The 12,163-nt window shown below is 39.0% G+C and overlaps 1 protein-coding gene across 12 annotated transcripts in view; it reads right to left on the reverse strand.

Moving 5' to 3' along the window:
• myo9aa (myosin IXAa) overlaps positions 1–12,163 on the reverse strand; it is a 155,279-nt gene that overhangs the window by 72,292 nt on the left and 70,824 nt on the right. For all 12 annotated transcript variants that reach the window (XM_054771678.1, XM_054771671.1, XM_054771675.1 and 9 more), the window contains 2 exons: positions 1,866–1,960; positions 1,711–1,773 (listed from right to left, as the gene is read on the reverse strand). In XM_054771678.1, coding sequence (XP_054627653.1) covers positions 1,711–1,773; positions 1,866–1,960 — 158 coding nt within the window. The remainder of the gene's footprint in view (positions 1–1,710; positions 1,774–1,865; positions 1,961–12,163) is intronic.

Raw genomic sequence — 12,163 nt, forward strand, 5'->3', positions numbered from 1 at the left:
CTGATACATTTTTTTACAGTTAATACATCATGTAAAGACCAAATGTGTACCAAGTGAAAGACAAAAGTCTTGGGTATGTATATATTTTGTATTCATGACATTTTTACTGTATATCTTGTCAGTGCAGAGTTATAAGCAATCAAATACAGAGAGTGAACATGTGACATGTTACCGCACAATCGGATAAGCGGTCTCACTATATGGGGTAAGATGTCACACTGGATTTTCCAACTAATGAAACAAGGACAAAATTATTTGTTGTTCTTTTTTTACTTGAAAGTGAACACAGAAGTCAGGCACAGAAAATGTTTATCATTTAGCTTGAACCATAGCCATTAACCATAGGCCGTAGGCATTGAACGATTGTTTTAATTAAACTCAAAATTCCAGATTGAAAAAATCTGCCATTATTCACAAATGAATAATCAAGACTTCTGAATTCAAACTAAAATCCTGAGCATAGAATCTCTGACAAAATAATATTTTTGCTGTATAGCAGTCAAAAACAGCATTCATACAAAATATAGATTTCTGTACCAGCGGCTCTCAAACAAGAATAATGCTTGCAGACGTCAGCATATTATGAATGACCAAAAAAATAAAAGGCTGCCCTTATTGACAATTGCAGTGTCAGTGAAATGACGTTGCGATGGGACGTTGTATCTGGGTTCCAAAGTGCGCAAAAAAGCAAGAAAGCTCTCCTTCTCTGTGACGGAGTGGCACCACACACACGCATACACCTCCACGAAGGTGCCCGCATTCAGTTTATCGATGCGGTGACACACCGAGGGTGCACACTCACATAACATCCATAGCAATCATTTCTGGTTCCAACAAAGAAGCAAAAGCATGCAAACTTACCACAGCATGTTTGCGGCAACTGGAGTCAAACATGGCACACGTCATCAGACCTTCAACTACATGAAAGCCAAAGTGCTTCCAGACGCCTGCTACAGAGTTTACACTCAGCCATACTGGTCGCATGTAGACATAGTAGTCCTTGCGCATGCGCGGACCGATTGCGTTCCAGGTACGTATTGCGCAGTGACATAGCATCTTACACTTACGTGCACCACCATAAACTATCCGGGTGGTGCTTCCGCTTTATGTCTTTTTGTTCCGTTTTTTTGTTCTGTCAGCATTGATTATTGACATATATGAATCGATGAATAATCATCAATGTCCGCATCTCGATACATCTAAGAATCCATTATTTCCCCCACCCCTGGTGTGTAGTATCTTTGAGCCTGAGTTCATTTGGAGCTGTTAATGCATATAAAGTATTTTAAATATAATATAATTATGCTCTGTTATGTTTCTTTCTGTTAAAAAAAACAACAGTGAAAATGGGTGTATTTCAGTTATAGTTGCAAATGGAGATTGATCACAATTAAGTCATTTGTAAACTGTGATTAATCCGATTTTAAAACGTTAAAAAATTGCATTAGAGTATAAATAAGTTTAATTCACACACATTAGATAGTCATCGCTCAGTGGGAGCCTATCCCAGCTGACTTTGGGCAAGAGGCAGGGGGCAAATAATGTGATGTACTTTTTTTTTTTTTCCCCTGTGCTGACTCCGTACTTCAGCAAACACTACACATTGAGCACCCAGCAAAACACTTATAATGTGAGGTTTGCTATGGAACTTCCTGTGACACACATCCGTGTGCTTTGAGATTATGATCTGCCACTCAAAGATGCACTTACCGCTCATTGTGCTCCTGGTAAACCAGCCTGGACTTCTCCAAGAGGTACTTCTCCACATATGCTCTGTAACGATGATTTAAAAAAAAAAAAAAAAAGGGTTGAGAATATAAACGTAAACATCAGTAAAATGCAAAGAAAATGTTATGTTTCCTTACCCTCTCACAGTCCCACTCTCCTGGTAGTTCACCTGGATGAATTTGCCAAAACGACTCGAGTTGTTATTGTGGGCTGTCTTTGCATTGCCAAATGCCTGAAGAGGAAAGAGAGAGACATATGGTAAGATTAAGGCTATCCACACAGAAAGGTTTTCAGGAAAAAAAGGCAAAGTATTTTATGGTTTCAGTGTGTGTGAAACAGTATTTTTGAAAACGGCTTGTCGTTCGTACACACCGCCCCGTCGCCATCACAAGTGAGCTTTGACGACAAGCCAACATAATATGTGAATATTTCGACGGACATGACTGACCCCAGTGCATTCTATCTTATACAGGTAGTCTTCGTCTTATGACATTTTGTGTTTGGTTAGGACATACTCCCAAATCATTAATACTGTACCAAAAGAAAAAGCAAACTAGTTACACGTACGCGTTAGAAGAATATGTTGATGGAAGAAAACGTATTTGCACTTCTGACAGCACTGCGTCAAAGAAAAATAAATAAATTCTTAATTGGCAGTCACATAAAACACAAATAGCTCACCTCTCCTTTTTTTTCCCCTCAAAAGCAGTTTTAATAGCGCTGCAAGTTGGATACACCTGTGCTATCATAACCCTGGACTCTCTATTTATACTCTTTATAAAGGACAGATTTCTATAACAAAAAAATTGTGATTTTATTTACGGTAGTTGTGTTATTTTGAACAAAAAAATGTTAGTTTCATTCATTTCATTCATTCATTTAGGTTTGTGTCAAATAGTACAAAATTGTGTACCTTTATACCAGTCACACAGTATTATTGGACTAAATAGGTCAGGTAACGAAAGGAGGCTGGACATTTTAGCCTCTCACTTTAAGTGCTCTCAGCAACTTTGCCATTAAATTAACAGTTTTGCAATGTTCTGCTCTTTGTTGAAAAACATTAAATAAATAAGCTAATAAAGAAATTATAAAAAAAAATATTTATCATAATTACAAAAAATTGCAGACGCAGCAGCAGCAGCACAATACAGCGGCGGCAGTCCGCCCCCCCATGCAGCCCAAAATCACAGCTTCAGAAAATCCTAGAGGAAACCCTGTTTTATATGTCCTTCGTGAATTCAGTGACTTCGAGATTAATTTAGATGTCACTTATGTATATGTTCCGACTTAGACTTGACTTGCATCATCGTCATACGAAAATAACTTGTACCTAGACTGAGGTGTTCTGTACATTGAATTCAGTGCCAGAGGTCAAAAGACACATTTGAAGCAGATTGGAGGTGTGAAGAATGTATTTGTGGGTCAAACACACATGGAGTTGGGAAACGTGCCAAACATTTGTCTTCAAATGCTGTCAGTCAGGATGGTGAAAAGCAGGTTTTTCCTCTTTCAGAGTTTCAAATGGTGTCGTTTGGAGACAGATTAATAACATGGTTTTCGGGTCTGTTTGAATCTGAGCAAAACAAATTGGCAGTGTGAGATTATCCTTGCACCATGGTTTAAAAGAAAGAAAAAAAAGACTCCACATGTGATTAATGGGGTCTGTGTGGCCATGTGGAACAAGTGTAGTGGTTGTGCCTTCGTAAGACGTCCAGTATTTCCCTTCGGCGTTCTGTTTATGTTGTATGGCTGCCTGCAGGGGAAGTAGTTTTTCTACCAATATAAACCCTGCAGTTATTTGTAGCTTTGCCACGAGTAAACAAATTCCTCTGTGAATCACTTAGAGCTGCTCTCAGCATGTCTGTGGAATTGGAAAACACCTCTCCATGACCCCACCCATTTACCAGTGCCAGACTCCACTTGTCCCAATCTTGTCATTATACAGTATCTGAATCCCTGCTGCCACACTCTCAGGACAAATCGTTGCAAAATTGATTTGTCCTAAATTAGAAAACAATGTATTTGTTTGAATTTCTACTGGGCTATCAGTGGCTGCTCACTGTGCTGCAATGCAAAACAAAAGAAAATAGCACCAATGTTTATGTTAGTCAACCCAGTCTTGTGCATTGGGTTGTTTTGTATGCAGAAAAAGAATAATAGAGTTTGTGTGATTACTGCTGAGTAATAAAAGACTTAGTGGTCATAGTAGTAGTAATAGTAGAAGGTAAAAGGAACAACCTTGTTGTGGACTTCCATTGAATTCCAATAATTCACAGGGGTGTGTGCTGAGTCCGCTCCTCTACACGCTCTTCACCTATGATTACGTGGCCACCCAGAACAACACCAGCATCATTAAATTTGCGGATGACACTACAGTCATCGGTCTGATCACTGGTGGTGTTGAAACATCATACAGAAGAGAGGTGGCGGACCTCATAGCTTGGTGTCGTGATAACAATCTCCTTCTCAATACAGATAAGACCAAAGAGATGATCATTGACCCAAGAACAAGGGAAAAGGAGCCGCATAAACCCCTGTTTATTGATGAGACTGAGGTGGAGCTGGTGAAAACCTTCAAGTGTTGCACATACATCAGCGAGGACCCAACTAATGATCAAGAAGTCCCAAAAGAGACTGTACTTCCTGAGAAGACTGAGGAAATTTGGCATGTCAACCAAAATCCTCAGCTGCTTCTATAGATGCAGATCGAAAGTGTCCTTACCGCCTCTATCATTGTTTGGTACGGTGACTGCACAACAGAAGACAGGAAGGCACTACAGCGGGTGATCAAGACCTCACAGAACATTGTTGGGGCCTCCCCTCACTGCAAGACATTTATAAAACTAGAGTCCTACGAAGAACACACAACCTCATCAGGAACAGCATACATCCACAACACTCATTATTCACACTCCTACCGTCAGGCAGACGCTACAGGAGTTTGAAGTCCAGGACCACAAGGCTGGCAAACAGGTTTTACCCACAGGCCATCAGGCTTCCCAACGAAGCACTCACACACGCCGCACGCAACACACGCACACACTCATAACACTGAACATCTTATTGTTGCTTTTAATTTATTGGTATTATTGTTTTTTCTGTTGTTATTCATTTTCTTGTGTTTTCTTTTTTTTAGGGAGAATGGACAGAATAAGAATTTCATTGCGTAGTATAACTACCTGTTTTGCTGTGCATATGACAATAAAACCCTTAAATAATTGAGGCCACAATCAGGAAGGGTGTGTAGGTAGGAGGCCATGTCTGCTTCATAAATAGAGTGACATCATACCAATCCATCCATCCATCCATAATATTGTAATTGACCAGTGCATTTAACAAAAGCAAAAGAATAATAGACAGTATAGAGTTGTGTGCTGACATAATAAACAAAGGAACTTCTTTGAATCCTCTCTTATGTAAGGTTACGTTCACACTGCAGGGTATGATTCCCAATTCGGATTTTTTGTTAAAATACCATTTTTTATGTGGTCGTTCATATTACCAAAAAAAATTTGACTTGACAATGTAAACGCACAGCGTCCTGGAAATGACGTGCATGCGTACAAGCACGACGTCACATGCATTTCTGTGCGTTTACGGAAGTAAACATTACTGCAGTATGTGCGCTCCTTGGCACATTCGTGGCAATATCAAGGATTTTATGCAACGGGAGTCAATATGTTCTTAACCAAGTGATCCTACGCAGCAGATTAAGAATAAAGAGGGCAAGAATTTTGGCTCTGGCAGTTTGTGGAGATCTTCCTGCAACGTCTGTTCTGAGGAGTGTGTGTGTGGCAGGAACTGTGAGCCGCTTCACTGATACTCTTTAAAAATAATTTTCGGATGACAAGAAGAGCTTTTGCCTACATCGGTGAGCACCTTTACTCAAGTCTCGGTAAGCACGGCATTACACGTCTTTTGATGATGTATAGGTCGAATATATGCGACCTGACGGTTCATAATGCAGCCGCATCGGATACATATCAGATCTATATCCACATACGAATGAGGCCTTAGTCATATTTGAAAAAACGGAATTGTGCTGTTCACACTGACATGAACAAATCAGATACAGGTCAGATATGAGCAAAAAAAAATCGTAATTGACTTGCAGTGTGCCCTAAATAAGTAAGTGTACATCCCGTTGTCATACAGTGACAAACCAATGTTGACCAATCACTGGACTATAATGTGCCTCGCTACACCTATCCACCATCCAATACAAGAAATGTTGTTGTTCTCCTTAATATCACTGCAGCTGTTACCTGCATGAAGGAGTATATTAAAAAAATGCTAAAATACTGATCGATTAGTCCAAAAAAACCCATGGATGTGGACATCAGAGAGTTAGGCTCAACCTTTCCATTCAAAAGCGCCTAGAATAATTTGAGACTTTGACCTCTCTGCTACCTTCACATCTTGGCTTACACACCTGGGATAACTATGACGAATCCTTCTTTATTACAGTCATTAAAAAAACTACTGAAATGGGAAGTCAAGGTGGTATATTTAAATGCTGTCTTTATTATGATAATAACTTATAATAATTACATAAGATACAAAACTTCCTGTTAAGAAATATTTGTTTTCATGGTGGTATTCTGCTTGCTAGCTAACAATAATAGACAATGTCCTAATGTTTCCTGAAGGCCTAGCCAATAAAAACAGAGAGTGAGAGAGAGAGAACTTTTTTCTATCAAATGAGCTGGCATGAAACAACAGTGGACCGGAAGAATGCAGGATGCACAGCAACTAAAATATTCAGAATAGTTTGAAGTTGACATGCTGTATTTATCCACCTGCTCTGTCATAAAGACGCATTGTGTCTAAGATGAGAGGTAATAGTTCTGGAAGGAGCATACCAAGATGCAAAGAACTGAATGCATTTCTTCCATTAAGCACTCCTCAGCTACAACAAGGGCCAATACAAGAGCTCTATCAAAGTCCTCCCCTTACAAAAATATTAGATGTTTCAGGTCACCTTAATTAAGCTGCATGACAACACTACACGTATGAGGAACACCTGTCAGTATGATGCAGTGCGGTTCTACACCACTGCAGACTACAACCACAAAGACAAAATTTATGTTAAACCAATAAACTTTTTGATAGTGTCACTTAAACATGCTGCCAAGCACTAACCACGTGACAAGAGGACATTGATGAAGTGCCGTTTGGTGGCTGGTTAGAGCGTAAAAGCACAGTTTGAAATTGTAAAAACAGAGCGGCACATGGGACACAAAAAAACCTTGAGAACAGACGCATATGAGGTTGGCGATTCATATAAACTGAGGGCCCTATGATTTCTATGTTAACGAAATCACGGAATTGGCCAATAAAAACAGACTACTGTTAAAATTGATAAAATGTGAATGAAATGTTGTCATTGTGAGGCGAAGCACCGGCTGTAAAACTCCTCTCAGCTTGCTGGGTTAGCTTAGGTTAGCAGAGCATGTTAAGTGCAACACGGGCTGTACGAGTGTATTTACACCGTGTTGTGGTTTACTGCTTGTTAATGCGTTTTACGATCGCTCCCAGCTCATCTTAACCGTCAACAGACATTCTCAACACACCCAACACACTTCCGGCCTTCAAATAGGAGCAGTGTTCACCACACTGTCTAATTGTGGAAACAAAATAAGGGTGTCAAAATAAATATCTTACATTAATAATGCAATTGGAACTGCCACAAGCACGGGCTTTGCAGTTTGTTGAGGATTTAGCAACAATGTGTGGAGGCTGGCAAGGAATAGTTTACCAAGCTACTGTATATCCCTTTCTGAGATACTGGGCTAAATTGGACAATTATGTATTGCATCAATAAATGGAAGGATTTTTGCATTTAATTAGCAGATATTTTACGTTACATCTTATTGTCACAAAAGTACACACACTTTATGCTGGTAAAATAAAGCCTGTTATTCGCTTTCCGTGTCCGCGAGGTCTGTGTGGATCCGTGTGGACAAATAACATCATTTTCGCACCCACGCCCCCTCGAGCGGCCCTTTGCATTGAGGAAAATTCCCGTTCCGTGCACCTTCACATTTTTCTAACTACGTGGACGGAGACATGTGGAAAATGACAGACGAGGATATCCTTGCAGCTCAAGTACAGAAATACCGGCATTTATATGAGGCAGCCTACCCTGACACACAGTAGTTTAAGCATAAAGAAACACTGAAACAAGTTGTGTTTTAAGTCAAACTGTTTGTCTTTTGACAAACAAAAACAGTGCTTCTTACTTGCACAAAACAGTTGTACTTTGTTTTTTAGTTGTTTTCTAGCTGTTGTTTTTGGTGTGTCTCTTTTTGTCACTAAAACGTAAATGAGAAAATGTATTTGGTGACTGTGTTTTATTTCCAAGCCAAAGCAGTTCTGTGTTGTCTTCAGCCATGTTCCGCGTGCCTTTTGTCAGCACATTCCCATGCCAAGTCCCTGTAGTGTTAAAAGACGAGTGGACCACCTTCTCTTCCTTTTCTGTCGCAGCTGCAAATAAATACAACACAATTCCTCTTATTCAAGAAGTAGACGTGCAAGTGTCGCCATGTTGGAAGTCGAGTAGACAATGTTAAGTACTGTGGTAGACGTGAGTTTTTGATACACTGCCCCCTGCAGTTTGGGAGCAGACGCCGCATGGTGTATAAAGTCACACACAGTCTCTCGAGTGGATTTGCACGTGGCTCTTTCTTGTGGAAAGTGTAACCCAGCCTTTAGTGTAAAACGCAAAAAATGTAATAAAAAAAATGAAAACAGAAAAAACGTAATTAATTAAAAAAAAAACAGAATTTCGGAAAATATGAAATGGATTTCATAAGGCCTGAATACAGTACACAGCAATCCCTCATATATCGTGGTTAATTGGTTCCAGACCCGACCGTGTTAAGTGAATTTCCACGAAGTAGGAGTCCTTCTTTATAAATGTAATATTTTCATAGAACATAGAAAGTCTGTTTACGACCTTCTAAATATGTTTTTTAAAATTATTAGCCGCACCGTGGCCAAGTGGTTAGCATGTTGGCCACACAGTCAGGAGATCTGGAAGATCTGGGTTCAAATCTCCGCTTGCATGTTCTCCCCAGCATACCCTTGCGACCCTAATGAAGATAAGAAGCATAGAAAATGGATGGATGGATGGAACATTACTAGAGCCCTCTCGCCATGAAATAATAGCCCTGTAGTCACCTTTACACTCGCATTACCCAATATAGTAAACATAATAAAATAAATAAATAAATACATTTATGGCATAAATAAGACTTGTGTGTGTGTTTGTGTGTGTTGCTGTAAATGTGTTCCCTAGGGGAGCTGAGTGCAGGGTTTCCGCTACATGCAATGAATCGAGGCAGGGCGCCACGGTTCAGTAAAAGCTGCCACACCTTGGAAATGAGTTTTTTTTTTATCTGAAAACAATGTTAATTAAAATAGTGTATGAATGGACATATGCTATATCAGGAGTGCCCATACGGCAATCGCGAAGGTAGTGTTGGTCACGTGTCACCTACATCATTACTGTCACTTCGCAGATGTCATATGACATCAGTCAGCTGACATTAAGCCCACTCCTGATTCGCTCTTGTGCCGTGGCATAAAAAAAGTGGAGAACAGATGTCGGCAGGCACACACGGATAACGCAACTTTCATCTTTATTATTCCGATTACGGATAAACTAACTCAGCGGCAAGATGAAAAACCCTACTATTTCACGATGAATTGGAAAATGTACCCATTGCTGAACGCTTTTTAATATGTTGCCTTGACTGCGGCTGCATTGTCTTTTGCATAATCTTTTTCATTTCTCGTATACAATATGTGTAATGTTGTATAGTACATGCTAACTGGACGTAATACATGATGAACGCTACGCAGCTATTTTCACTGACATATTACTTAGTTTATGTACACAACTATTGGGGAATTATGTGTAATTATCTTTATAGCCATATTGATTTGAACTGTGAATTACTGAACGAGATCAACTATTTTGATGACCTGTAAACTTTGAAACTACGAATGTGAAATACTAATCATTTGTATTTAGTATAGTAGTTGCAAAGTTTACTGCTTAGATTTTATATATGCTATATGTTTTCTAGTAAGAGGTAGATCATTTTCATTGTGTGCACCTCTGATATATTTATGTACAATGTACATAAATACTCATATTTATCAATAGTAAATAATATATACAGTATATTCTTTATGTTTATAGTAGGTAGAGGTAGATCCAGCACACCACCACAGCTTCAAAAAATCCTAGGGGAAACCCTGGAGTGCAGGGGCCAACAGGAAGTGACATCAGGAGTTCCAAGTTTAGTTGTAGTTTGCCGTGGGTTACGGCCTCACCAGTACCCGTGTTGGGATTATTGTGCCTGTTGTGAGATAATTCAAACCTGCAATAAAAGTCTGTTGTTCCGGCAATCAAGTCTGGTGCTTGTGTGTCTCACTGAACATTAAAATAACATTAGTGACACCTATTGACCTATGATACTACATATCAGCATGTCTTTCTATGTATCTTCTGAATGACATATTTGCATTTTAGTTTATTTAACATTTTTATGCTTGAAAATTATTAACTTTGGCAAAAAAAACCATAAAATTGGCTTAAATATGCATTTTTTAAACTAATAATTGGCTGTATTCAACCACAAAACAGCATGATTTATTAAGTAATATATATATGTTTGAAAAACAGTGATAGAGTGAAGCCACAAAATTCGAAGCGCAAAGTGTCGAGGGATTACCGTAAATTCCGGTGTGTAACCCGCACTGGTGTATAACCACAACCACTAAATTTACAGGAAGAGCCAGATTTGTTCTTATATAAGCCACACCTATGTATAAGCCGCACGTGTCCACCTCATAAAGTGATATATTGCGGCGTGCACAAGTCTGTGAGGACCAGGCAGCTCTTTGACAGGAGCCAATCATGAGCTATGAATAAACTCACAACAAGCATGTCAACCCATTGGAAATTACAGGAGGTCATTACTCAATATCAACAGTCTGACTCACAGTTTCATCTTACAAACAACATTAAACTCATCACACAGCAACTAACACTCAAACTTTATACCTCAGAAATACAGAAAGTTTTATATGAAAAAAAAACATTTTAAAGTGTTCCCACAATGCATCGGTGGAGAAAACTGTTTCATTGAAGGAAAACATACTTGTAGAAAATGGCTGCAATGCTGCTTCTGTCAACCAGAAGAAGCCAGGGTACCAAAAGACAGGGAAATGGTGACGGAGGGAAGGTGACGTCATTGCAGTGGCCCAATTAATGTGTTGCTCAGACACAATGCATTATGGGAAACCTTTAAAATGTTGGCTTTTTCTTTATTTTAAAGTCACATTGGGACATGTTTCAGTATTTGTAGATTAGGGGTGTAACGGTTCACATGGATGTATTGAACCGTTTCGGTTCTGTATGTTCGGTTCGGTCCATTTGCGTACTGTTTTGTTTATATTTTATTCTATTTTTCTCATTCCATTTAAATTTATTACTAGAGTGATCTAAGCACTTCAGGCTAAATTAAAGTTCAGAGGTTCTGCACGGACGCATCTACGTGTTGGGGAGGAACCACTGATCTGTATTATATATCTGGATAGCTCGTTGGCGATGACTTGTGAAGGCAAACGGCCGCCATATTGCTACTCGCAAGAAACACTTCTTGGGCAAGCTTTTGCATTCGTGGTGAACTTCTTTTATTAATTCGGATTGGACACAAATTTCGACTTAAGATGCCTGCATGTGCAGCTATTAACTGCACAAATCGCCAATTCGAAGGCTGTGAACCAACATTTCACCTGGAAGTAGGATTGAAATGTAGATTTCTGATTGATAATTTAAGGGTTTTGCACTGTCGATCTCTCAGATATTTTCGATCGTGTAAAATTCCTCTGATTAAATGTATGTCCAGAATTGATACGTTTATATAGCTCTATAATAGCTAAGAGGAAATGTACGTACCTTTTTGTTATATCATGATATATGTATTTCTTTAAGGGACGAAGGTTGCGTTACTTGAAGGAATGGGAGAATCTCAGTGCTTCCATGATGCTTACCAGGCATTGTATGCAGTGCAGTTAGCAAGCCAGTTTGCATACAATTGACCCGGCATGACCCTTCATTTGGATAAACAACAATTTTTTATTTATTTTTTTGCTGCTGAATGACTGACGTAAAAGGATTCATTCATATGATATGTTCTGGAAAATAATATTACTGAACATGCATACCGGTATGTTTGAGATTGCAAACAACGTATTGTCTTACCCAAAGCATATGGTTTTGTTTCAGTGTTGTTGTTTTTTTCTGTGTGTGTGTATGTGTTTCTGGTTATTACACATTATGGTTATCACATTTTATTCCTGTGGTTTTTGTTCAAATATATTTCTATATCAGAAAAGAGGTTATTTGTATTTCATAACA

This window comes from Dunckerocampus dactyliophorus, chromosome 3 (assembly GCF_027744805.1).
Source record: "Dunckerocampus dactyliophorus isolate RoL2022-P2 chromosome 3, RoL_Ddac_1.1, whole genome shotgun sequence".
In the NCBI taxonomy this organism is placed as follows: Eukaryota; Metazoa; Chordata; class Actinopteri; order Syngnathiformes; family Syngnathidae; genus Dunckerocampus; species Dunckerocampus dactyliophorus.